We start from the raw sequence: 27,510 nt of genomic DNA, 5'->3' as shown, positions 1-27,510 counted from the left end.
TCTGCTTTGCTGAGCCTCAGCACAATACTCTTCGTCTTGCAAACTAATTGTAATACACCACTAAGCCCAGACAGTAATTGGGAAGGAAGGATTTAAGTGTTTTGACATGTTGAGTCTCTACCGAAATTGCTACATCTAGAGTTTAACTTTCAGAAGCGCAAGGCATGCACAACTTCTGAAGTGAGAGATGACATGTGCATAGAAATCAGGCACTAAAGCCACAGATTTCTTTTACTTAATAATTACAGCGGGATTTGTCTGACCATTATAATGTCTTTATCTGAGCTTGTTAACCCTGGGCTCCCTTTATTACCAGTGGAAAAAAGTAGGCACTTCTAGGACACGTTTTTTCATTCTAAAATAGACATCTAAATAGGTTGCATGCATCACATCTCATAAGTGCTGGTATCTTGAATGCTGCTTTTATTTCAACATTTTGGTTTAGCATTAGCGGTATTACCTCCATACTGTTCTCATAGTTGGCAGTATTTTCTCTTCCAGAGCTGATATATACGCTCCTGTGATATAAATTGTTCAAAGCACTTACCTATATCAAAACTGTTTTCTGTGGGGCTGGAGCTACACGTAACTTCAGTCAAGATGACCCACTTCCCATTGTTTCCAGGAACCCTCATTAAAGGGAAATTATGTTGTCACATGAGGTGCTAAAGCAAAATAATTTTTCAGCAAAAACAAAAGCTTATAATCATATAGTTGATAATATATTATTTAAGGATGCATTTTAGAGATATGGTGAACTACAGTTACGTTTTTGGCAGACTTTTATAACTGTAATATATAATTACAGTGCAATGATTCTTTTTGCCACATGTAAGTACACTTAGCCCATGTCCTTGGAAGTTTGCCGGTAGGCCTAAGAATAATTATACTATAAATGTTTGGTAATTAATGTGCCTAGTCCAAAAATTACCTGTAAAAAATTTGAAATCAAAGTAGTAATAACACTTAATTCTCTTATAGTTAACCTTCCAGTTATTTGAATGAGTGCTAATTAGATCTAAAAACCATAAGCACACTTTTACACTAATTATAATGTTGATTATGTTGTAATTACAGTTGCAACAGCATAATGAGATTTAGTTGTTAACCATTTCAGTGCTTCATGGAGTGCACACGAAATGGCTGTTGTGGGAAATTCCCGTAGAACTTACCTGAAGAGCCAGAGCTGCTACTGCTCTGGATCCGTGTCAAATGCCTAGAGGTCACGGGAGAGAATTAAAGATCATCGCAAAAGCACACAGCTAAGAGCACTTTCAGGAAAGGCGAGTGTTTGATCATGTCAAAACCATACCCAAAAGGCCTCTCTATGTCAGAAGGAGAAGGCAAAGCTGCTCACGTCTGGCGGTGCGAGCTGCAAACAGCCTGCGAGCCAGAGCTTCGGCGGTCCCGAAACAGGAGCAGCAGACAGGGAGGGCAGAGGTGCAGGAGGGACTTCCCGAGGGCAGGAGGGCACGAAGTTCCTCCGGGCAACGATGGCAATGAGGAGGAGGTCCCACCCGACGCCTTTGCCTTTGTCCCTCTCCCCTGCTGTGCCAGCACTCCTTTCCTCCATGCCTTTTAGCTGTGTCAGGCCTTTCTATCATGTGTCACCTCTCGCTTAGGGTTGCTGTGTGGTGACCTCTGAGTCACGCAAGGAATGCAGGGCGAAGGAAGGGAGTATAGAGGATGACAGTATGTCAACAGCAGGCTGAAGCCCTTGAAAGTTTTCTTCCGTACTCCACCCCAGCGTATCATCACTCTCCCGTCCCCCCTCTACAACCAGCACCCCGCTGGACACACTGAGAAATAGTTACGGGACCCAAACATTTTATTTTCCCAGGGCCCTGAAGCTCTTCGTTCTCCTGTGTAACCCCATTCCCGTTCCTCTGCTCCTGAACTCTGCCAGGAGTGGTGGCACCACGGGTGCTTTTCTCACCTAAGAGTGTTCAGTTTCGGCTTCTGTACCACTTTGTACCACGCACAGGGGTTTTCGCCGAGGCAGAGCTCTGCTTTCTGCATGCTCCTTACACCGATGCAACAGCCAATGCACAGGGTGAAGAAATTTGGCTTTTGTTTTCCTTACCTTTCTTGGCAATAACGATGTTAGGATTTTGAACAGCTAGAAGCAGGAAAAACACCCTTCGGAAAAGAAGGAAAAAACATCACTGTTGCTTCAAGCAATGAAACCAGCCTGCTGCAGACCTTCCCTCTTCCCCTGGCACTGGTGCTCCCAGCCGAAGAACAAGGGAGGGAACAACAGAAATGCTGAAAATGGGGAAGAGCAGAATTATTTGCTCAGAGGCTGATCCTGCTGTAGGTACCAGGACCTTGTCTCCTCCCCTGTGAGTTAACCCCACCCTCTTTTTTTATGCTCTGGGCTATTTTGGGCAGGCAGTGAGAACTGCAGCTCTGACAGATGAGGATACTGTACCAGAGCACAGCAGCACTTGTTGCTCTGAAGAACTACACAGCCGTAACAGGGACTGCTGCTCTGCCGCCTGCTTTTTTTTTATGATTATTATTTATTTATTAACCCGCAAACTTGTTTTCTCTGCTGGTTTTGAGCTTTATCATTATGAATGATGTTTTAACAGCTTGGTGAGAGCTGTTCAGAAGGGAAACCTACCCACTGTGCAGTTGAAACCTCCTTTTGCTACTTAATAGTGGGAGATCAGCTGGTAGCCTTGGGGGTGAAAAATGACAGACTCTGTTCCTGCTAATGGGGAAGGAAAGGACCCTGAAATTGAGCTCTTTGTGAAGGTAAGTTGCACTGTGAACTGGACACTGGTGTGACTCTCGGATCAGCTCGGCTTCTATTGAATAATCAAACTTTAATTTTCTGGCGCTGAGCAGAAGCGGTGCTTTGACAGCCTGTTATCTCTTGCACACACATTCACACTGCTTTCTTCTTCGTGACATTAGAATTAGGTAATGTTGTGGAGGGAGAGTCAGAGTTCCTGTATTTTATTGTTATTTCTCTCCCTGTGAGTTTGTCCTGTTATTCTTAGCCTGCTGCCTGCAATGTACTGTGTCCTAACTTTAGAGTTCAGGGTTTAGAATTCAGGTTTTTCTATAAGAATCCTGACTTGCTTCTCTGTTTTTGGGAAGAGAGCATGAAGAGCTGAGGGGTACCATTATTGGTACCTCGGCAGAGGCTGTCAGGTCTGAAATGCTAGTGGATCATAAAACAAAAAGGACTGAGATAAGCTGGCAGTCTTCTGATTATTTCCTGCAATACTTTTATTTTTCTAAAAAAATGAAAACTAAATCAGTTTTTACTCTCAGTTTCCTCAGCCCGAAGCTCATTCTGATTTTATACAAGGGTAACTGAGAACAGAAACTGATTTAATGAAAATATAGAAAAATAAGTACACCTGTTATATGTTAGGATTTCAGAATGTTTCAAATTGGGTACGTCTCTTGGTCTTGGGCTATGAAAATCTGACCATTAAAATCAGTGGCACACTTCAAACCCATTACACATACAATCTTACTAACTGCAAACTTCATGCAAACTCTGTCCCAGTGAAGAGCTCAGATTTTTTGATGTTCAGAGCATGTTTCAAAGCCTCTATGTACGTCGAGGCTAAAATCCACTATGCCCATATAAAATGCAGGTGTTTGGTCTCGCTGAGCCTAAACCATCACTGTAAATCAGTAGGATTATTATTAATATGTGGGAGTTATATCAGGCCCATTGCAAACACAGTACTGAATGATTGGGAAAGCAAATTCCAACCCCTCCTTTCTGTCAAGTTGAGGGTATATAACTGCTTTGTACTCCCCGATGGATATTTTGGGCTGTAAGTTGAAATGTCAGCCACATCCATGATGTGTATACATGGCTTCTTCACACGTCTTCTAAAACCAGTCAGTTCAGGTGCAGCCTTTCTCATCGAGCCAGCAACAAGGTCTTTCTCCCTAGCAAACTGATTTTACAAGAATTCCTGGTTCATAACTGCCCAATAGGCCTTAATGTATTAAAAGGGACCTGCGTATGTCCATACATCCCGATACCTTTCCTCTACAAGTTGTTTCTACCAAAGTGAGTTTAATGGAGATGTTTGTGGGCTAAAAAATAGGTTAATGGGATTTTTTGGCACTCTGTCATCACAAATGTATTCTGGAATGCAAACCTTTAACTGGTGGTTTGTTTTAGTGCCCACACTATTTTATTGAGGCCGATACGGATGTTTGTGATATATGGTTCTTTGACTGCATCAGCTGTTAAAGTGAAGGTCATTGCCCAGATTCATTGTGTGAAGTTCTGGATCCGTAAGTTACTGGAAAAAATTTGCACTGCATTCAATTCGGCCATGCCATCATTTGAAGATTTATAACTCCAGAAAGAACATTTTTAGTAATGTGACTTCCTGCATAATGCATGTTACAGAATTGCATAGACACTCTCACATAAAACTCATAATTTGCAGAGCTGGAGTAAAAGAATTAATTGGTGTCTGCCTGGAGACTTTCCATTTAGGTTGAAAAATTGCAATTCTTGATATTTTGGAAAGGTGCCATTAATTTAATTAAAAGTCTAAAAAGTTGTATAGTAAAGCATATAACCAGAGTATTAAATTATACATCTTAGAAGTTGAAAAATAAGTAAGAGAAGAACATCCAAGCAAGGGAGGAACTTAAAGTTGAAAAATAGGAGCATATAAGAGAAATATGAACAGGTGAAAACTTGCCAGAGCATGAAATTTAAAAGAATAGCATATTAGTAAGGGGAGAAAAACAGGAAGGCTGATCCAGGAGAAAGTCTGCAAATGACAAGGCACTTGCTCAATCTGTTTTAAGACTGGAAAGAAGAACTGAAAGGTGGCAACTTCTGGATGAGTATGTGATGCTGGGACAAGTGGCAAATCTAAATATACTGGCCCACACTTGAGGCAAGTTCTAGTAACAGGAGATGTTGGGGTCAATGAGCATTTCATCCTTTGATTTTTGTGGCACTAATATTTCCCTTGAAAAAAGTTCTGCCCTGCATCCTCAAATGAACACAGAGCCAGAAAACACAGAGATCAGTAAGAAAAATGCAGGGCAGTAGACATGGCCTGGAGAAAACTGTATCTTCTACAAGCACAAATAAACCAGAAAGGGCTGTTTTTCCCCAGCCATAGAGTCTCTAATAAAAGTAGTTCCTGTCTCAGGTTAAAAAAAGAAAGGTGTTACACAATTGCTCTATTTCCCTTCTTATTTAACAACCAGGAGAGCAGGAGCCTTAGAAAGACAAGTAGCGAGGTGACTGTACACAAAAGAGCTGTGCTGTAACCTAATGCAGGTCAGCTATCATCTCCTGAGTTATGCAGATATGCTGGGCACCACCAGGGCACAGCTAGCCGAACTGCTCTGGCAGAGACAGCTCAAGCGGTTATCATGCCTGTTTGTTATCATCCCCATCGATTTCACTGTTTTTCTAATGGTGCCCTAGCCTGGATCTGTGAGATTTTTTTTTTTGTGAACGAGTGTTTGTTCTTGCAAGGTGCTTGATTGAGAGATCTGGGGCAGGACAGGAGCAGACTGATGGTGAGAACGGGCAGAGCCGAGGAGCGGTGAGGTCCGCCGGGGAGGTGGTGCCGCCTTAATCAGATCTGCAGTTAGTGTAAGCAGGCTTTTTGTGAACGCTGAAACTCTCCAGCAGCAGTTCCCTCTCTAAACTTGTTTGACAGGGAATTGGAAGAGGCTGCCAGAGAAAAAGGCTTGATACGCGGTAGTGCGAGACGCTGGCAGCAGCAGCTTTGGCGAAGCGAGCATCGGGAGGTAGTGCTTGCTCTGTGCTTAACCCGGCTTGTTGTAACTCAGGTTAATTTTAATTCTTTGTGTGCTGGAGGAGCAAAGTGCTTCTGTATAAATGACACCCTGATGGAAGGCATATTTAGCTTTTTCTGGCAGTCTTGCACCTGTGACTAAACTGAATGGTGCTCTTTTTACATACAGACTATTAAAATACATACAGGAGGATCACAAAACTGTTCTGGTTTCTTTTTGTTTGCAGTAGAAACGGGTGTTTGGATGTACATTCCTTGCATTTCAGAATTAGAGTAGTGCCTAATATCCAGAAAGTTAATTTGAAGGGAGATACATTGTAAACATGGAAAACAAAGCATGATACAAATAAGACTTGAGAGTACAGCTGTCTATTTGCATTGGTCAGGATGAGTGCAGTCTAGAAAGCAAACAAACCACAGGAATGGTCCAAAGTACATTTCATTTTAAAAATCATCCTGCTTTAGAAACACTCTATAATGAGATATATGTTAATCCATATTTCTGACAATCAAAAGATGGTAGTATCATCGTGGTAGTAGGAGAATGAGTAGTCAGCTGGCAGACAGTCATTTCTGCAAGGAGTCATTGTTGTGGTATTGAGTAATTAACATTCAGGATATGTTCATCAGCTCAGGTGTGCAAGAGCTTTTGCTTAAAAGGTGTAAGGCTTTACTTCACAAAGTGTTCAACTGCAGTCACACTGAACAGCCATCACGAGAAAACATGAAGATGCTTGCAAATATAAAAAGCAAGAGGGATCTCTCAAAGGCCTTGATCTTCCACACTCACTGATTCAGACCTTGAACCTATTCCCGTCTGCCAGCTGAAGTCTTAAAGGCATAAAACGCACTGAGCGCTCTCAGCCTGTTCCTCCCGTTAGGAGCTCAGTGTTGTGCACGACCAGGCACCGTGATGGTGTATTTGCAATGTCTCGGGTCTACGGTACCAGCCAAAGTATGGTTCAAGGACTGACAGCATTGAAGTATTTGTAGGGGCCCTTACAGTCATTTCTTGTTCGAGGATTATCACAAAGAGAAGAGCTTAGTCCTGGTATGCTCACAGTCTCCTGGAGCAGCAAATCCAAGGAACCTGTGAGCCCTTTGTCATCTCCAATGGTTTCATTTCGGGGAGTTTTAGCTGTCTGTTAGGAGTGTGTTTGAAAGCGATGGCAACATTTGGCACCGAAATTTCTATCCCTGAATGAATCAGTCAGTCAGAGAGCCTGGTTGTCCAGGACAAAGCAGTCATCCTGCTGATTTAGTGTGCTCTGTCAAAAGCCCAGGAGTCACTGCTCCCGGGAGGGTGTAGCTGCCCTTCTCCTCTCCTTTGGACACAATTATCCCAGAAATTGTCCCAGGGAGGTGCAAGATTTTTATGCACTCTGAAATTTCTTCTTGTGCATTTTCTGGTTTTGTTTTTTGATTTTTTTTTTTAAAGTTGTCTCTGCCAAAAGGTGATTTCAGACTAAACCTGGTTTGGATTTTGGTGAACTGCTTCAATGTAGCCTTAAAGGAAGATATAAAAATGTTACTCCTGGTACAAACAGTCATTCCCCACTATTGAGGCTTTTGTAGTTGTAACATAAGAGAGTCACTCTGATAAGAAAACTGATTTCTGTTTCAGAATTTCGGGATTATCAAAACCAATAATGGCTTTACAAACTGGGAGAGAAAACTTGACAGGAACCTTTTAATCCATTATAAGAATACAGGCTCTGTAATTTATTTGATTTGTAGACTGCCCTCAAGTAGTGTTTTGTTGATGAGTAGAAGTCACAATCAGATCTGGAAGGTACAAAGTTCATTTCCATTTATTGAGAAGTAGGGGTATTTTACTGGGTATTATGAACTCAGCTTTTGGCTTCCATACAAAATCATTCCTATGTTCAGCGAAACTTTCTAGGTAAAGAGGAAATAATAAAGAGGGAAAAACAAAAGGAAGAATAATGATACTGAAACATCTGGTTCAACCTGTCTGGTGCTCCAAGACCGACAATAACATTTTTTTGGATCCTTGGTCATGAGGTTGGCCAAGCCTTTCACATTTTGAAAGAGATGTAGCCACCCTACAAAGCAGAAACATATAGTGCCTGCAGTCTCTGACAATTTTCAGCTGTCGCCATGGAAGTGGTGTGAGCATGGGGGCTTATTAGGATCTTGCATTTTTCATCTATTCGGAGCTGTTGAGCAGATGGTGGGCACCACAGTTCATGTATCTTCCAAACTTCTTTTGGTGAGGCAGTGTATGATCAGCATCCTAAGTCTCCTCTTCTAGTGTACTGGCCTTGTGTGTTAGTATTAAGGTTACCAAATTTACAAGGTTTACCAGTAGTCTGGACACCAGCATATATACCAGGAGGAAGATAGTTTTACTAGGTTTGTTTAAACACCTGTAAACGTGTTTCATGCTCCATGCAGGGGGACTCAGGCATTTCAGTGTAATTCTGGCTTGGTTCCTATCTTGCTTAGACCTTTTCAAATCAGGAGTGACTGGGTTGAAACCCATAGAGTTTATATATATATGATGGGCACAAGAAGAGAGTCAGGCTTCCTAAATTTGAATCACAAATTAATAGTAACTCCATACAGAGCCAGTTAAATCAAGGAAATACTGCCTGGACTGATAGTTACTTCTCTGGTCTTTTTATTGAGCATTTTCAATAAAATAATAAAAAGAATAGTCAAGGGGAAAACATCCATCTTGGCAAGATGTAATTTTGCTTTAATCTTATGTTGTTAAAAGAAAATAATTCAATAAATTAACAAATAGCTGCCTAGCAAATGTTTTAAAATCACAAGCTGCTTGTTTTGCCTTGTGACGAAGAAAACCAATACTTTAAAGAAGCTTTAGCCAGAGTTATACAACCCAGAGTCTGTATGCCTGTGTGTCTGTTTTCTCTCTGAGCATTTGCAGATTTTGTTTTGCATCAAGACAAGTGCCTCGTTGGTGGGAATATGAGAGATGGACAGTGAATAGTTTAAGCAGGCCAAATTTATAAAAGGACTTGGCAGGGTTGTAATCACTATCCCTGCCACCTTGAACCTAGTCTGGAATGCTTTTAGGATTGCTTGGAAAACTGGATCTCCAATTAAGAAGGGATTTTCAGCTATGTCTCCTTCTGCCTGAGTTCATGTTCTAATCATTAGTTTATGGCTAAAGGTGAATGACAGCCTTATCTGGCATGGTTTGGTTTTTTTCCTCATATAAATGGCTGTGACAACTTGCTTTTTATTGAACTTGATGGCATCAATATATATGTTAATTGTCATCAGAACATCTGATTAAAATGAACATATTCAAATGCTTTGTTGATTATGCATAACTTTATTTCCTTAAATGCCTTTATAAATTGGATCCATAATTCGAATGGATAAGTCTTCAGAAACATTCAGCATTGGTCATATTCCATGGCCATAAAAGCCAATCAGGTTTGTACTGCTGAGTTCAGTGGCAGTAGAGTTAGGCTAGCTTAAGTGTATTTGAGATCTTCTTTAAACTCCACCTACTAACTCCTTTCTTTATTCCAGCTTTTCTGAGCTGCAGAGTCAAATCAGGTAAATACAGTGTTTTAATTCTACCATGAAGAACTGGTGATATTCGTAATTATTATTGCTTGTAGTTAGAAATAGCCACCGATATGCTTTGGGTGCTCTACTTTTAGCTGTAGATTGCTCTTTTTCCATCTCTGGCAGCACGCATCTCGTCAGGCTCACGGGTTGTTGTGTCATGGTTCAGCGATGACAGCGAAGCTCCAGTAAGTGTCCCCAGGAAACTTTTATCGGCAATATATGACTCTGCTGCAGTTATTCAGAACAGCAAATGTCACAGAGATCATTTGACATAACATCCCAAAAATACACAGGGATCCTTTCCAAGAGAGCCAGTAGGAAGTAAGTCTGCCTGTGCTCCAGAGTTTAATGTTAGTATCAGTTCATCTGGCTATATCAAATATATTTTGATGGAAGGCTGTGTAAGGATTGTTTAGGATAACATACTGATCATTACAGCAACAATATTACTTAGTTCTTGTATGACACATAATTCTTCAAAATCTGGCAGGTACCAGCAAAATAATCCCAGCAATGCTGCAAAGAGGTAACATAAACACTAGTATTTCCATTTTGCAGCTAAGAGCTCTGGTAGAAGATTTTTCACATTACTCTTTCTTAACAGAGTCAGACAGATGTTAAAGGGCTGTGAGTTTGTGTGTTAGTTTTATACATGAATAACAGAAGTTTTCAATGATACTTTTTTTTTCTTTTCCCCACAAAGGCTGACTGGAAGTCATAGGGAGAATCATTTGGAATAAGGAAGGTTTGGTTTTGTGCTGGATTCATACTGGATTCAAATCTCTAAATCTTACGTGAACTAGGAAATCCGAGCAGGTATCTAAAGTGCTATAGTAGGTACTTTGAAAATAGCTTGAAGCAGTTGGTTTGACACAGTGAAGTTTAACATGAACAAAGTCCAGAACAGATCCTCATACCCTTTCCTTCCTTGCTCCTTGCTCTCCCCATTTGTTTGCACTTCTTCTGTATTGCTGACATGCAGTAAAACTCATCTAGATGTGATAACAGTAATATATATGTACATCTGGAGCTATGAGTTAAAAAAATCTTTGATTTTTGTAGGTCTGATGAGTTTGATCAGCATCATGTATTCCTGGCATGATTTTTATGTTAGACTTAAGAGTTGGAAATTATTACAGTGGAACAAAAGTAATTCAAAATGTATTCGCCTGTGTTTTGAAGATCCAAAGCCATTAATTTTATCTAATAATACGTAAGGGTAGAACTTTCTGTAACTGATTACATTTACAGCATGTCATTGCTGTTTGCTACGCAACTTGATTGCAAGTTCACACATAAATGTAGAATGGGTCCATAGGATGTTTTCTCTGACTCTGTTAAATTAAATGATTCTTTGTAAATGAGTATTATTCTGTCCCTCACAATAATAATTCCGTAACTTACCTTTTAGAGTGTTTATGACTTTACCCTTCTATAAGTATCATTTTTTAATGGTGGTGTTCGCTGGCTGAAGTGGATCTTCCATGATAGAACACAGATTCCTCTTTGATTCAGTGACTCTGGTGCACTACAGAAATCACATGGCTACAGTGTTATAAGAGAAGATGTGCTCAGAAAAGAGACTGGGACACGAAGCACCTGAGATACCATTCTGTAACACCATAGCAAAGTTCTGCCATGTTAAAATGGCACCAGTCAAAATGCAAATCAACATTTTTTTTGACTTTCCATTCTATGAACAAATCATTGTTTCAGCACTGTATCTTAATACAAAGCAACAGCAACAGCTCCCAGCAGCTGTAAACTCTGATTTTCATTATTTTTTGTCCAGCTCTAACCAAACTATGAAAAGATCCTGCCATGCAAATTTTGAAACGTGTTAATCTCAGTAAAATTACTAGATTTCTACGCAAATTCTTGGGAGGCTTTTTTTTACTTTTTTGCTTTTCTGCCTCCTTCAGCAACCCAAGGCAAGTTATTCAGGCTCTCCTTACCTTGATAAAATGCTGATACCACTCCCTCTCCACCACATGTGGACACATCATGGGAGCAGGGAACATTCTTCACCCTTATCCCAGCATAGCATCCTGAACACCACTTAAAATAGAAGAGAAATACATGATGGGATCAGGTCTCTGATGTAGAACTGTCTCCTGACAAAGTATATTGAAATTTTTAATTTCCTGGACATAAAAGAAATCAAACCAGAGGAAATTGGACATTTGTCTGCTCTCAGGTACAGGCTGTTGGGTGCTTTATTAAGTGTCTGGACATGAGCTAGCTCTATCCCAGAGTTTGTGCAGCCGTGTTAGCACCGCACTGGGCCCAGCCAGGCAGTGGAGTGGTGGGGAGCTCAGTTTGAGCTGCCTCCCGCAGCAGTTGAGCCAAAACTCCTTTCTGCTGGCACCCCGTCCACTCTTTCCTGCCTTCCTTTTTCCTTCTTAGGGTCTTGTATCTTCTGTAGTACCTTCTTTTTCAACTTCTCTGTTTTTATTGCTTGTTCTTATGTGCATTCAGAGTCATAAATTTATACTGGTGTCCTAATCTCCATGACTTGTATGTTGGTCTCCAGGGTACCCTGGTTCAACTTCTGCCTAAGAGGTATTGTATATCTGGAGCTTGGGTGCTTCTCCAATTTTTTTCCCATGCACCTGATTGCCAAAAGACATTGAAATATCTCCTTTATATGTATTTCTGGCAACTCTGCATAAAGCTGAGATAAAGCACTAATTGAAATGTATTTCAGGAGGGTTGTGTTGTAATAACTTATTAACGCCTCTGTAGGACAGTATCCCTGCTATAACTACTTTGGCATAAATGTCATTATATTAAGGATGAAGTTGCTCAGACAGTGATAGTTTGCTCTTCTAAATCCTCATTCTTGATAGTCACTAATTTTGTGTGCAGAGCAGATGACAGAAGCCCATGGCATTCACCTGTAGGTGCTTGATGCAAAACGTAATAACAATGTTCAAAGCCTAATATTCAAGGCCAAAGCTGATTTTCGTTTACTTTAAATTCTATAAAACTTGAATTTCACATATTTAAAACTTGCAAAGATTATATATGGGAACAGTAATTTTTTTTTTCCTCCTTATGTAAGTTGGGCTGTAAAAAAGCCATTTCTTGACTATTTTTGTTGCTTCTCTTGCATTTGTTGGTTTCCTCTGGACTAAGAAAAGAATATCATGACTCAGTTTGCCATTCACTAATATTTCAGGTGTTAATACCTGTTCATGATACTGGGAATGGAGTTTACACACATAGGAAGTTTGCTTGATTTAGGTATGGCTTTAGTTTCCCTTTCTGTTAACCATGAAGATGCCATAGCAGATATAAAATTTTCTAACTCCTGCTGCTAATAAAGACATAGAAGTATAATGCTTTACTGTTTGGAAAAGGGCTAATCACCTCCAAAGAGTGTGTGCTGTTGCAGGCTAGCGGTGAAGTTCAAAGTATGATGAGCTAATCCATGGAGATGTATGCTCCATCTCAAAAAAACATTTGACAGCTAAGGTCAACAACTGTTTGCAATTTAGAAAAGATATTTTAGCATAGGTTTTAAATGTTCAGCAGTTGTGGGTTTGGTTTGTTTTTTTTTTAAACACTTAGTAGTAAAACACAGGGTGAAAATAGAAGATCCATAACCTGCCTAGATGCTGACAGCTATTAAGCATACTTAGACCCCAGTTCTGCAAAGGAGGTTGTGCAGGCTGCTCCATGCTTTGGCAGTCGTCTCTGAACATGAGTCTCTTTGCAAAACCCAGTCCCTGAGATAAAAAATACAAAGGCCTTTTTAGAGCAATTCTGAAGCACTTTACAGTCATGGTCAGCACTTTATAGGTGTAGAAGCTGAGAAGCGGTGGTCCTGTGGAAAGAGGTCCAGCAAGAACACCGCTCTGGTCCTGTGCTCCATCATTTAGGCATAGCTCTTGTGCCTTTTGTTTTTTGTACAGCACTTAGCACGACTAATTCAGTGTTCATGTGCCCCACCTGCTTCGTAATTTGCGGTATTCCAATAATAAATACACAAATTATACTAGTCACAACTATGCTTTTGAATTTTTTTCCTTTGCTATTAGTAAGGAGGGGTCAAGGTTTATATTATCTTTTGTCTGGCTATTTTAAATGCACACAAAGCTAATGTATGTTATGATATTGAAAAAGATGTAGACAAGAATAATTTTAACGTTTAAAAAATACTTCAGATTGCCATCCTTGAGGCAGTCTTTCTTATTTAAGTAAAAGACCAAATGTCACTTGACTGCAATATTAAATGCATCTGTAGCAGGCTTTTTAATATAGTGGTAACAAGTATAATAAGACATACTAATAGTTAGGGTCAGATATAGTCAAATTAGAAATAAGCTTAATAGTAACTTTAAAGGTGATTAACCATTGGAATGAACCACCAAAGAAGTCATGCCCTTTCTTCTTCTGGTTCAGATCAGACTAGATATGCTGTAATGAAACACATATAGTTTGAGTCAATAAAGCCATAATATCTACAAACCAGGAAGGCATTGCAATGGAGGGTATCTTGGCAAACAAGAGCAGGGCTTGGTTCGAGCACAGAAGAAATCTTTGATTTCTGTGTCTCAGATAACACAAATTTGGCCAAAGTCAGTCTGATAGAAATTATATTCAGAGGCTGCTTGCCTGTCTTAAAATATCTCTTTGTCTCCAGGATGTGATTAGTTCAGGTGGTGGTTAACTATGTGATTGCATATCTTTGTCTGGATATGCAAGGGCCAGACTTTGGAAGGGCCTTCAGAGGCTGAGCAGATGCTGGCTTGGCCAGGGCTCTGAATGCTGTGTCAGCGCGGGTCAGACCCTGAGGCCGAGATGAAGAAAGAGCTAAACTGGGAGATAGCAGAGACGCGTTCTCTTTCTGTCTGTCATTGTCTAAGTCACACCACATCCCCGTGCCTTGGCTTCATTTTCTATGAAACATTTGCACCAACATTCATTTTCATATTTGTGTAGCCCAGTAGCTTCTTCAGCTAAAATTGCTTTCCTTCTTTTCTCTTTACATAGAAGAACGACTGTAAAAGCTACTCAAGCATTGTGGTCTAACTCCTCACAAAATACCAACTTAATGCTGAGGTTGGGCAGGTGCTTCTCCGTATCAATTGCCAGGCTTGTCCACCCCATCAACATTTCAACACCCAAATAAACATCCTGAACCTTGCCACCCACCGCATATAGCTATTGTTTGGGTGCTGGTGCGTGTCTGTACCTGTGTATTGTCTGAAACAAGTGGAATTCAGAGAAACCGGCCCTGATGGATCATTGCTATTGTTGCCGGTGTTTTTCTAGATTGTGATTCAATTTGTGTGGGTCAACAGGCACGCTGCATTACTGCTTTCCTTTTGCTTTTAGCTGCTGAATGGGCAGCTTCAAACAGATACGAATGCATATCATGGGAGGAAATTATTTTCTTTCACTGCCCTGTGTTTTGTGATGAGCCATTGCTGCTGATTCAGTGTGCAACTGGAGACCTGTTTTGTTTGTTTATTTTATTTATAGTATTTTTCAAAAAGCTGTTCCTGGATGAAGAGGGGTAGAATCATGGAATATTCTTGCAGGTTATAGGATCTCTCAGAATGACAGTTTTAGTTGTTTTTCTGTGTCCAGTTCTTTTAAATGTTCAGGACATGCCAAGAAGATCCAGTGCTCCAAACCCCTTCATTATTAAGCCTTTTTTGCAGACTTTCACCAGCATTTGGATCATTTTAATTTACCTTTTTTCTCTGACTGTTGACTTGCCCATGCAGTTTGGCAAGGAATAGTATTTTTGCCTTGATTTACTGAGTTGCCCCTTCTTATATTGAGGTGCTCTAACTCTGAATTTTTTGTTTTGTTTTCTTTTTAAAGTCAATATATCTGAATCTCCCAGTTAAACTCTAGATCCAGTTCTAGAGCTGGGTCTTGTTTGAGGTTCAAAAATGATCTGTTGCTTCCTCTGCATTAAGCACACACCCTGCTCCAAGATGGAGCTGCAAGGATCTCCTCAGAGTGCATGAATGTAATCTTTTGGGGTTTAGTTCATCTCCAAGTATGTATTTCTCTAAATACCCCATAAGTCTTACTTCTCACTCATCAGTGTGTAATAAAGGCAGATGAACATACATGCAGGAAGATTTGTTCCAGTTTGGGAAGTATCTACCTGCCCATCCTGGTACACTGAAACCAGCAGCCCTACGATATGTGTCTACAGGGATACCTCATCCTCTTACTGGGCTAAGCATAATCTCTATCTCATGGTTTGATATTTATCTCAAAAGAGATGATTCTACAATAATAATAATAATAATAATAATAATAATAATAATAATAATAATAATAATAATTTTTAAAAGTGCTGATTGTAGGCAGCTACTCAGGTCCAACCCTGGAGAGCCTGGGAAGGATGTGACCAGGGGGGAACTTAGAGGAAGCGCAGTCCCATTCCCCTGACAAAGAGACAAACCTTGAAATGTCAATTTTCTTTTCCAGGGGAAGGAAATGCCTCTCTCACCTGACCTCGGCCACTGCTCCCAGACCCATCTGCACACGTGGCAGGGGCATAATTAGCCCCTGGACATCTCTTCCACTCTGGGCACCAGGGATTATTTTTTAAAATTTATTTAAATATTTTATTTATTTAACATTTATTTATTTAAAGCCATATCCAAGACCTTTGAGAGTGAGTGCAAATAGTAGTAATCATGTTGTGCCATGCTGTCAGAAAGAGGGTTTTTGTGCTGACTGATGTTTAGCTCTTCATTGGAAGTGTGAATTTACAGGATTTCTCCGTATTTGTTATTTTTCAGGAAGCACTTGTGTGCTTGGCATTTCACAATAATAGAAAAAAATCTCCATTTCAGAGAGAATTATAAGTAAACATGACAAAATATCTAATTCCTCAGAGCTTATTTAGGTACTTCAGTGAATTGGGCCTAGCTGTACACAAATGTATATAAAATGTTCAGAAATTCTCTTGCCAAATGCTAGTTTCTCGATTACCTGATTAACCTGGATGTTCCAATAAGCTTTTCTCAGTGGGTGCTTGGTATATGGAGTTCAAATCGCATTCTGCAGGTTGCAGTTGTCCAGGCTAACAGCTCTCTGACAGCCTGCAAATGGAAACTGCTGCCTTCCCTGAGCAGGACTACAGGATAAAACAAAATGCTGCCAGAGAAACTTTGTAAACGAAGCAGGGCGAGATGACTCAGCCTTTCTCTAGATCTGATGGTTAGGCTCAATTACCTGTCTAAGAGTATAGCACCAGAAGGTGGTAAGGTGTGAATTATAATTGATTAACCATGCCTCTTAACAGATTGCACAACAAACTGTAAATATAAAATAAACCTGTAAATAGAAAATATAAAATAGTTTATATAAAATATAAAACTGCAAAGATAAAATATATATAAGTGATGTAGAAGACTAGAAAGATTGTAGATTGATAGCATGAAATCTGTGAAATCTGTGTCTAATCCATCTAGAATAAAATCTAGGTCAGAAGCACGAGCATGGCATAGGATGTACGATGTGCTCCTATCACAGCACAAAACCCAGCTCTATCAGCCCAAACCTGAGTGTTCAGATTAAACTGTAGTGACATATCTTAGTGACCATTAAGTGAACATTCTCCTGTAGAACAGACAATAGGATCAAGAAGGTTCAGGTGACATTTTGTGTCTATTTGTTAAGCCTGAGAGGGGAAAAACTGTGAGAAATTTCGTGTTTCTAAGAGTGTCAAACAGCGATTAGGTCTGCAGTGTTGCAGATCATGAAAGGGTCGTCATGCCAGAGGAAAGCAGAATAAAGATTTGACTTACAGAGTTTGGTTGGAGACTGTCTCCAGAGGAGAAGAAGGTGGCACCCTCTTATGAACTTAATGATAAGTGGGTGAGGGGATTTACAGGGCATGATCCCTGTGTCACGCTCCATTTCCACCCTCTCAAATGGGATTTGTTTAATTTGAATAAGGCAGCTGAGTGACAATGTCAGAGATACAGAGCAGACAGTCAGGGGAAGGGACAGGAGGTGGGGGCAGATTTCAGTGGTGTTGTCACCGACTTGGTTGGTGAAGCCAGTGAACAGAGTATGTGGCTGAAGCGCGAGGGGCATAAAATGAAAGTAAATCAAGAAAGTGATTATTTGGGGGTGGGGGGAGAGTGAGCAAGACACATTTGGGGAGAAAGTTACTGATTTCTTCTGAGACAGGTGTGATAGGAAAGAACAGGCTGGAGAAGAGTTTTGCTGCATGACCATGCTGGGGTCACTGCTGGTCTTCTTGGACAGTGGTCCACTTGGAGCATGAGGGGCCTGGGTGAGAGAGGGACTCAGGAGTGATGAGAATATAAAAAAAAAGATGATACTGGGAATAGACAGCATGGTCAAGGATCCCAGAAGCAAGAGGACAGTGAGAGGTGAAGAGATACTAGAGAAATTGCAATCGCATAATTATGTTTGATTTTGTATAAAGGGAAGAAACGTAACTATTATTTTCATAAATAACATTGAATTAAACTTAATTAAGTTTTTTTTTTTATGCTGGATAACAGGATAAAATGAAATTAGAGGAAATTCAGTCTGAGCATCAAGTCAAAATGTGTTTTGAGAAAATTGTCAAAACTGTTTCCTATGGGAAGTTTGTAAAGCAGCATCACTGGAGCATTTCAAACTGACCCAAACAGTATAGACACAGAGATTTAAGAGATCATCCTGCACTGAGATGGCAAGTAGACAAGAAATGTGATCCAAACTCCACTCACTGATCCAACTATTTTTTCTATTTACAACATTTATCATACATTAGTTTCAGAACTCCATACTGTAAAGTACTAGTAATTTGTACTTCTACTAGTATACACACTTACTGAAAATTTCTCAGTAGCTTTTGGAAAGCATCATTGCTTTTTTTTCTTGAGCATTTGATATTGAAAATGCAAATTGTTTTGCTTTTAGATGAGTCACAAGGAATGTTTGCTTGCTGTTTGTGTACCTTTTAGACTCTTGTTTTCATTGCAGGTATTTACATTTACAAACTCAGAACTTGCTCTCTCTTTCTTGTTTAATGAAATACTCAGAGAAAGTCGCATTCCCTTCCTTTGTAGACGGCTATCAGAAAAGACTACCTTGTAGTGTAACACCCCCTTTAACAGCTAAATTTGACTGTATGTCTGTGTAAATGATGAGATGAACAAATACAGCAGTTTTGGCAGGTAAGAAAATATTAAAAGTGAAAAAATATCCCCTGAACACTAAACTTTCTAAGTTGTTTATATTGCATTTGTATTCTCATGGCAGTAAGGCTTGGTCTGAATGCTGGTAATATCGTATTGATAAGTAATTATTTTACTGAAGGTATTGTGGGTTGCATTGGGAAGTCATACCACGATGCAAACATCAAACCAAAGACTAGTTTTAGCCTACAATGTAGTGGTCCTTTGCAATGCAGCTTGATCTGCTTTCAGTGAAAGTTGTAAACATTCATCGCATCTCGGGATGAAGCTTCTCTCATACCCTCTGCAGAACTGTTAACTTTGGAGATGCAAAAGGAGATAGAAAGACAAGTTCTGCCCACTGCAGAATAGCTCCTGAGACTTACTGATTGCTCTTTCATCCCATTTAAAGTCACTGATGAACAGTATTTTTATGATGTTAAATAAGATACAAAATGAGGCCATCGAGGGCAGATTATGGCCTGCGCTGGGGTCAGCTGATGTGGTGCTAAATGCCCTTAGCAGCAGCACCCCACCATTCAGACCTTTATTTGCAGTGCCTGCAAGTGACTCTCTCTTCTAATAGTGCAAATAAAGTCATGGAATTTCAATAAATAATTCAGCCCTGGATCTGATTTCAGGTTCAGCATTAACTTTCAGCACCTGGCTGCTGTTATTATTTGTTAGTCCGATACGCTGCTTAGAGGCATGGAAATTTGGCTGCAATTCATCAACATTTGCAGAATATACTATATGACCAGATTACTGTCCCTGGCTCAGAGATTTTTAAGAGACATTCAAATTCCAGATGTGCACAGATTTAGTTCTTAGGAGAAAAACTGCATGCAGGATTCTGGTGCTGTAATGGGAACCTGAGCTCTGCATAGAGCTTGTTTTGGAGAAACGACTCCTTTATTTGCACCTGATCTCTACTAGAAACAGGAATAATTTAACTATAATTTGCATTGCCTGTGACACCTTTTGACAATGATCTATCTCTCATTTTATTTTCTGCAGCTTTCCTGGGGGAATGATTTTTTTACATCTCTAATTAGCTCTCAGGATATAGAATCATCAATATTTGAAACGCTTATAATTGGTGCTTTGTGAATAGCTAAACCAGATAATTTCCAGATTCTTTCTCCAGAGCCCATAAAACCACTTGTGGTTTTAATCACTTATTAGAAAGAAACTAGTGAATCCAAAGTATGACTCTGCTCTCACTGAAGTTGGTGGAATATTTGTCATCAGTGGGAATATTTTGTATGAACATTGACTGTTAAGGAATTAGATCAAGTGTATTAGAGTATAATCCATTAATAGCTGTGGCACCAAAAGGCCAAAACCAGAATATGACCCTATAGGCATAAGCTTCCAAAATGTAGGAGCTGCATTCTGTATATGCAGAGCATGAATAGCTATCCAGTATGAATATGTTGCAGGACAAGTTTATTTGTCTTAAAAAAGGATTTGTGGCTTTCTTGTTCAAAGTCCTTACCTCTTCCTATGAGATGCACCGTTGTATCCAGATAACCAAGCAGCAGCTGATGCTTAAGCATCTCTATTAACTTTTATTAAAATTGTCACCATTTTCTGAGTACTGCTGTGGCCTGACTCCCCTAAACCTGTGACTAAGGTTCCTTCCAGCACTTAAACATACATACAGAAATGCAGCTGATAGATAAGAAAAAAAAAATTACATATATAAGTTATGGGGCAAGTTAGCTACCTTTAGCAAAATCCTACAAATGGTATGTTCGTGGTCGACTTCCACGGGAGTGAGAACTTCACCCTGCAATGCAAACATACACCACTAGAGGGGATTTTACTACCACTCTATGTCTAGCATAAGTCTATCCTGAAAACCCTTTCAAAACATATGTTCTAGTTCAACCACAAGACGTTGGCTACAGGCTGAGTGAAATCTATGGTTTGTATTACGCAAAAGGTCAGGAAAGATTATTATAATTGTCCCTTCTGGCCATTAAACCTATGAGTGAAATTCTGGTCCCGTCAAAGTCACGGGCAAAATTCCCATTGACTTCACTGGGGCCAGACTTCATCCTGTGCAGGTCAGAGGAAAGCAAAAGTCTGTGCCACCAAGCATCTAGCACTGACAGTAGGAACAACTTCATTGTCAGGGTCACTAATATATACTGTTAGAAAGGATTTTTAAAACATCCTATGCACCTTCTCTGCTCTGCAGCAGGATGAAATAAATCGATACCAGTTTTACCAACTTTTTTCTTTTGATTTCTTCAAAGCCTCCGCTAATGCAGATTAGACAACCTCCTTAGAAAGCCTGCTTTGTGTTTCAATAGTCCTATAATTACACTGGATTTTTTTTCCCCTAAATCTTTATTGTTGCAAATTAAGCAAAATACTTAATCCTATCCTCTGTGGGCATGAACAACAATAGGTCATCATCCTCTTTGTAAAGCAGTCTTATACATGCTTGAGGACTGTTCTGTAGTGTAGAACATCGCATGTACGTCGCATTATCTTGTTGCTGTTGCTTGTAGATGCATACGCTGATGATTCATATTGTTTGTGATTTGCGTAAAACCTCCTTCACTTCATCCTCAAAGCCTCACCAGCTATTCCCCATCCTGCATTTGTACATTAGATTTTGTTCTTCTTACATCTTATACCTTAAGGTTTACTTTCCTAAATTCCATTTAAGTGATTTCAGACACTTTGTTCCAACTTCTTAGCATCACTTTGGAGTCTACTCCTCTCCTGGGAAACACCAATAACTTCTCCATGCTTATTGCTGTCAGGAAATTTTGTAAGGTTCTCTCTATTCCTTCCTGCATGTTGCTAATGGAAACATTAAATATGACTCATCTTGTCGTAGGCTTTTATGGTACCTCTATTTGTTATGTGTTTCTAGACTAACAGAAAATTTGATTATTACTATTCTATAAGTATTTTTTCAACTACTCATACAAGCACTTTGCTGAGATTTCATACAGGTCCTATTTCCCTACTTTGTTTATGAAAACACAGTCTGGTGCTTATGTCAGAAACATTACAGAAGTCAGCTTCTAGATACCTGCTGCTTCCTTCCTACCTGCTGTGTGGTACCCTGTCAGAGAACAAAATTTGCTTGGTTTAATGTCATTTTTTCCCGATAAGCCCATATTGTCTTTCCTATCAACTTTAGATTTCCACATGCACTTGTGAGCTTACTCTTTAATGGTTTGTTCCAGTATCTTTCTATATTTTAAGCTTATATATCTGTCATTTCTTGAGTTCTTTTCTTGTTCCTATGGCATCTCACTCGCAATGAATTATTGATGGGTCCCCCAAAAGCAAAGCTTTAAAAAGCTATTCTCTGTGGTTACATCCAGTGGGTAATGTGGGTACACAGGATCCTGTGCCATGATACTGGTGAGTGATGGGAGCACAGTTGCTTTATTAGGTTGGAAAAGACTCAGGAAGAAGTGTAAAGGTTGATTGCTATTTGTCCATCAAGCCTAATAAGAAATATATATTTCCAGTCCACTATGTCCAGAAGCACAAGAACTTTGTGCATAATGTGCTAATGAGAGCTGTGATGAGAATGGCAATTTTGGGTTTTGAAGAATTTCAAGATTTTGCTCTAAATTGCTCTAAGTCTAAAAAACATTTACAGCATTATTGAACAGAAGCTGTGGGTTTTCTGCGAGGAGGGAAACTGAAATAGTGTCAGTAATTTTGAAAGGAAATTTTGGCTGGTGGGTGCATGGCCAGGCAGCCAGGAGCCCTGTGAGTCCAGTCTGAGCTGCACGCTGGGACCCCGTGCTCTTGTGGCTTTACATGGTCCCAGCACCCTGCCCATCCTCTGGCTGGACTGCGGAGGGTAGCCAAAGACCAGGACTCCAGGCACAGTAGGGGATCTGCAAATATAACTGAGAACAAAATCATTTCTTGGTCTAGGGTGTTGGACCAGTCTGTGCTTTTCTACTCTGTTGATATTTGTCAAGTTATATACCTTTAGTTCTTTAAAGAAAGCAGAAGAGGTGATGGAATACCATGAATCGTTTTCACGTAATAAGACTATTTACCTGCTTCTAGTCTGTAGTTTTCTAAATCCAAACTGCACATGACTGATTGGAGTTCTCAGGCATCGCAAAGTATATTTCAAAGTAAAACATATTTCATGCAGAACATATGCAGTGGCCAGTGGCTCTAACAAAGCCCTTGAGGAAAACCGAGACTTACTTGTGCGGGTTGATCACTGTGCATATAGCTATTCTGCTACCAGGACCTCAGCTGATGTGGCAGAGGAATCTGCTGTGCACCAGGCGCATGGACCAGCTTGAGTCAACTGATCTTTAACTGTGAACGTCCTAAGCCATCATGAAAGGATCCCTAGGAAGAAGCTGACCTATATGACTGATGCCTTCCTGCCCGTGCTGCCATTCATGTGAATATAAAAGGTTGTAAAATAATGATTTACCAAACCTAAAGAAAATATTTGTCATGTCTTAACTACTGATACCCACGGGGTCTCCAACCTGCAATTCCATCTCCTGAAAACCCTGAATGTCTCAAGAGTACAAATGCATCTCTCCCAAAACTGCAGAGATCTGAGAAGTGCAACCGCAGTTCCTTGGAGATCCTCAACTCTACTGACGTGCTGCTCAGCCGGTTTGAACCAAGTGTAACAAGTCAGCTCCCTTCAAATTGGCCAGCAGTGCAGACCAAGTTAAGCTTATGTGCATCTATAATATATGTCTGTATGTATGCCAAACTTGGACAACATTTTGGCTGGCTTTTGGGGAGCTGGCTAACAAATTTCACCACTTCCTTTTTTTTTTTTTTTTTTTTTTTTTGTGTTACTACCCTGACAGTCTTTCTAGCAAATGCTCTATTTTTATTTGACTTATATGCACATGGTCCATTTCCATGTGTGTGTGCTTAGGGATATATTTCTGCTCTATCTTGCCCTCCCTTGGAAGGCTGCTGCTCAGAGTTTCTCCTAGAAAAATGAAATCTCGGAAAAAGTCCAATGAAGTTAAAATGCTGCACAGCAAATTCATTATTGTTGTTATAGGCCCCCTTTCAGGAAAGTACTTAAGTATGTGCTTAAGTCCCATTGAAATCATCAGGACTTAAGAACATGCTTAAAGTCAAGCATATACTTCCTCTGAATTGGGATGTATTTCAGCACATGCTTAAATGCTTTCCTGAACCGGAGCCACAGTCAACAAGAATGTCCTGTGATACACAGGACTTGTGCTACAAGATTTACTTCTTAGTTGACACCAACCAGTGCTGCTCTATGAATATACACTTCTTAGCTTGTGCCTCCGTTGGTGGCACTCCAAATAGCTTACTGGCTTTTACATTTGGACGAGAAGTTGTGAAAGAAAAGAGACGAGAAACTGGAAAAAAATGATCCTTACTAAAGCAATACCTTGGCATGTCTGATCTCATGTTGCAGCCAAAGATTTTTCCCTACAATGGAGATTTGTGCTATTGTGTGTGTGGTATAATTACTAAGACAGATTTTTTTTTTTTAATGGCACAATAAATAGGATATTTCCTGGCCTGCTCTGCATTTCGAATAGGATTTTCACTTCCCCTTTGGGTTCTGAGCGTAAGAAGAGTAAGTGTCAAAAGGCAGGCGCTTTCCCAATTTTAAAACAGAGAGGGTGTAACCATGTGTAATGTGAGTCTAGATTTTGATTGTAGGGATGATGAAATCAAATCCCTCCTTAATCCTTACTGGGAAACATTGAGGTGAATTAGCCTGCCTGCTTTTGCTAACTTGTTAAAATACTTTTGAAAAAGAAATGTGTTTTAGTGTCATCAAAAATATCTCCCTACTTTACCGCAGAGCCTAAGACAGCACTGGTCCACTGTGCAGAGTGGCCTCAATGCAATGAAAAATGAAAGAAGAAAGAAAATAGGTAAAACCAAATACATTATTTTACTGGAAAAAACACAGTGCTTTCCGATATGCAACTCCTTCCAGCACTGCCATTTTTAAGCTAGATGCTTAGTCATTATTAATGACAGTATATTTCATTAAAGTTGCTATATTTGGGAATAACTGGAAACGAAACTTGCTTTTTTTTCCCCACTTAAGGTTAGTTAAAATAATATATAGCTGTCTGTGTGCATTGCAGTCACTGTGCATGTACCAGTTAGAGTATTTTTGGAACAAGTGGGGAAGTTTATTTCAGTTATTTCATTTATAGCAAAGTATTAGCTTGAACTTGAGAAGAGCTCTCTGTTCACGTCATTCAGCTGTGCTGTGCAGTGGTTGCAGGCTCTCGATACTACTGCTACTTTACAAAAATACTTGGCACGAGCTCATAAAATCACTGAGACTTTTTTTCTCCCCCCCTCCACTCCAAAACCTCCTTAATTTTCTTCCTCGGTAACGTGTCTGTACATCCCCCACTTGTGCACACATATATCTTTAAGTTTTAATCAATTTATTAAAAATAGCTGAAGTATTTAAGGAGCACCTTATAAATAATAAAGAAGAACATCTTGTTCATTCTTGCCATTACTTGGATAGAGGCAAGCAGCTGGTATGATGGTGGGATTTTCCTGATGTGATTATACTGAGTTCCAGGGCAGGACCTTTCATCAGTTGGTGTGAAGTACCTAAACAGATGGAGATTAAGTAGAAAAGCCTATTTTTTTAGTAGGTAAATTAATAAAAGTAAGCTTGTGTGAAGCAATAGGAGCAGAAAGTGATGTTTCCAAGATGGACCAAAATAATTCTGTATAAATTCTGCCTCCATAAATTCCAGGCTTTTCTGTTGCTGGGGTCTGCATTCATCCCACCTAAATTCAGGCACTTGTCGGATTCAATCAAAGTGAAAGGTGGCCAGATTCATCTTTTGGATGTGCATCTTGGCCTTGCCCGCACAGGAGACCTTCCCTTAAGCATCTCAATTAAATTTCAGTGGGATGAGCATTGGCCAAAGAGTATCACCCAGCAAATCCTCGAATCTGTTTTACTCTTCCACAGTCACTCTGGGAATTTGCTTTTTCAGGTGAGGTTCTTCTCCATAGGGGGAGGGAAGGTCTGAAACCCTTTCACAGCTTTGGGACTTATAGTGGACTTTAGAAACTCTATTTCCTTGATCCTAGTGCCCACAAAGCCTCAAGTCTATCCCTAGTTGCAATCATTGAATCAGAAATATCTGGTGTTACTGGCAGGGAGAGTGCATATATCATCAACTTGCTCTTTTTTATAACTGCTTGATCACTTTGCTGTGCTTCAGGGAAGCTACGTGAGAAAGCTTTTGTGCTCATTTGTGAATAACAGCAGGGATAAATGGTGTTTCTCTAGCTTGTCAATTATTTGTTCTTTTCTTTCCATCCACTGTTTGAGTTCTTGATCTTGATGAAGGTATTATTTAATTCCTGCATTTCTGAGCCCTTAACCTTGGACAGATATATAATAGGCTTGTATTTAGACACTACTGGGGTGCTTTAAGCAAGCTGTTTCTCTTTGAAACTAAGAGTGACTAAGCCTGGGAAGTTTCCTATTCTTCTTCATCTCCTCCTGGTAGTTAATAGACTTCACAAGGGATCTCAAGACACTCTGATAAGCCTTTGAAGTTATTACCTACTAAGGTTTTGCTCTTTCTGAGTGCTGAACATTGAATTACTGACTGCTGTTAGAAGCAATGAGAAAAGATTCACAAAACCGACAGAGCCTTGCCTATAATTTCTGCAGAAAAAGAGCTGAATTTAATGGATAAATTGTGTTGCTGGGGAGATTTTGTTTCTGTTCCCTCCTCTGTCACCAATTTGCCTTGTGATTTGTGGTAGCGTTTTCAGTTATGCCCAGTCATATGAGATCAAAACCCATGAGTCAGACTCCACCCAAATCATGAGCCTGGCTTCCAGATCCAGGAGCTCTGAACAGAGATCATACCGTACTTTTTCTTTAGTTTATCTTTTGTTTCTGGAATTTCCTCTGTCTATTCCCAATGTGTCTCTAGCGATTAATGTTTCCCACTCTTTTGAAAGTGTTGGGAAGATATTTTGACCATTTGGGGCTGCTGGAGGCCTCGTTTGACCTACACAATTTTATTTTTGATCTCCAAGTGAATCTCGTTTATTCCAGACTTCACATCTTTCTCCTGTCCCCAGTGACTTCTGTCTCGCTTAGCCTCATACGACTCATCACTTCTGTTTCTTCCTTGCCATTCAGCTGCTCTGTCCCTGCTTTAGTCCTCTCTGGTCTTGAGAGGGCTTTTCACCATTGCCTTGCAGGATGGAGAACGCGTAAAAAGATGCAGATCTGGGTAACCCTTAAGCTTTGTATGAGAATATATAATTGAGGAGAGCAGGGAAATGGTCTCCCTGACTCTCTCTCCTGAAAAAGATGAAATTGTTACTTGCAGCACAAGAAGTGGGTGATGAGGACAGGCAGGAGATTGCCTCCATGCAGGATGGAGATCTGCAGGAGGACTGGAGATTTGCACGTTAGTGTGAGACAAGACCCCTTTGCTCGCAAGGTATTTGCAAGACTTGGCAAACCAGGGTTTTACACTCACTTTGAAGGGAGTCGGGTGAAGAGTGAATCAGAATCAATGAATTTATAAGCCAAAGTAAATCCAGAGAAGGTAGGATGAGAATCAGCCTTTCTGTCTGCACTCTTTTGCCCTCTAATTCAGTCAATCTGTTTTTCTTCAAATTTTAGGTTTGTAATATATTGTGTGTAGACTCAGTTAGCCAACTCCATTATGAAGGATATGATTATGACTGAGATGGTGAAAAAGCCAAGGGGAAATTTGGTGTCGTATCTCTGTTTTCTTCTACAGCACTTGACTCTTTTCAGGAAGGGTAAGAAGTTAAACGTTCTTGGCAATGGTTTAACAAGCCAAAGCCAAATCAACGAATGTGACTTTGCAGTAATTATTGCATGTAATATGGTGGTGCCTGGTATTCCCATGGCAACATTGTCGTTGTTTTGCCATGAAATTTGCGGAACAGAACTAGCTATTTAATAAATAAAATTTTTCAGAACT

At 40.0% G+C, this 27,510-nt stretch overlaps 1 protein-coding gene across 1 annotated transcript in view; it reads left to right on the top strand.

The window, feature by feature from the left end:
- The first annotated feature begins 2,407 nt into the window (after nucleotides 1–2,407).
- Nucleotides 2,408–27,510, top strand: part of CLIC5 (chloride intracellular channel 5) — a 60,000-nt gene continuing 34,897 nt past the window's right edge. Inside the window, exon 1 of the mRNA XM_052809751.1 lies at nucleotides 2,408–2,760. Within this exon, the coding sequence (XP_052665711.1) occupies nucleotides 2,698–2,760 (63 nt within the window). The 5' untranslated portion in view covers nucleotides 2,408–2,697. The remainder of the gene's footprint in view (nucleotides 2,761–27,510) is intronic.

The sequence above is a fragment of the Harpia harpyja genome, chromosome 15 (assembly GCF_026419915.1).
Source record: "Harpia harpyja isolate bHarHar1 chromosome 15, bHarHar1 primary haplotype, whole genome shotgun sequence".
NCBI classification, from domain to species: Eukaryota; Metazoa; Chordata; class Aves; order Accipitriformes; family Accipitridae; genus Harpia; species Harpia harpyja.
The sequence above is the reverse complement of the archived record's forward strand: the minus strand, read 5'-3'. Positions and strand labels throughout refer to the sequence as shown.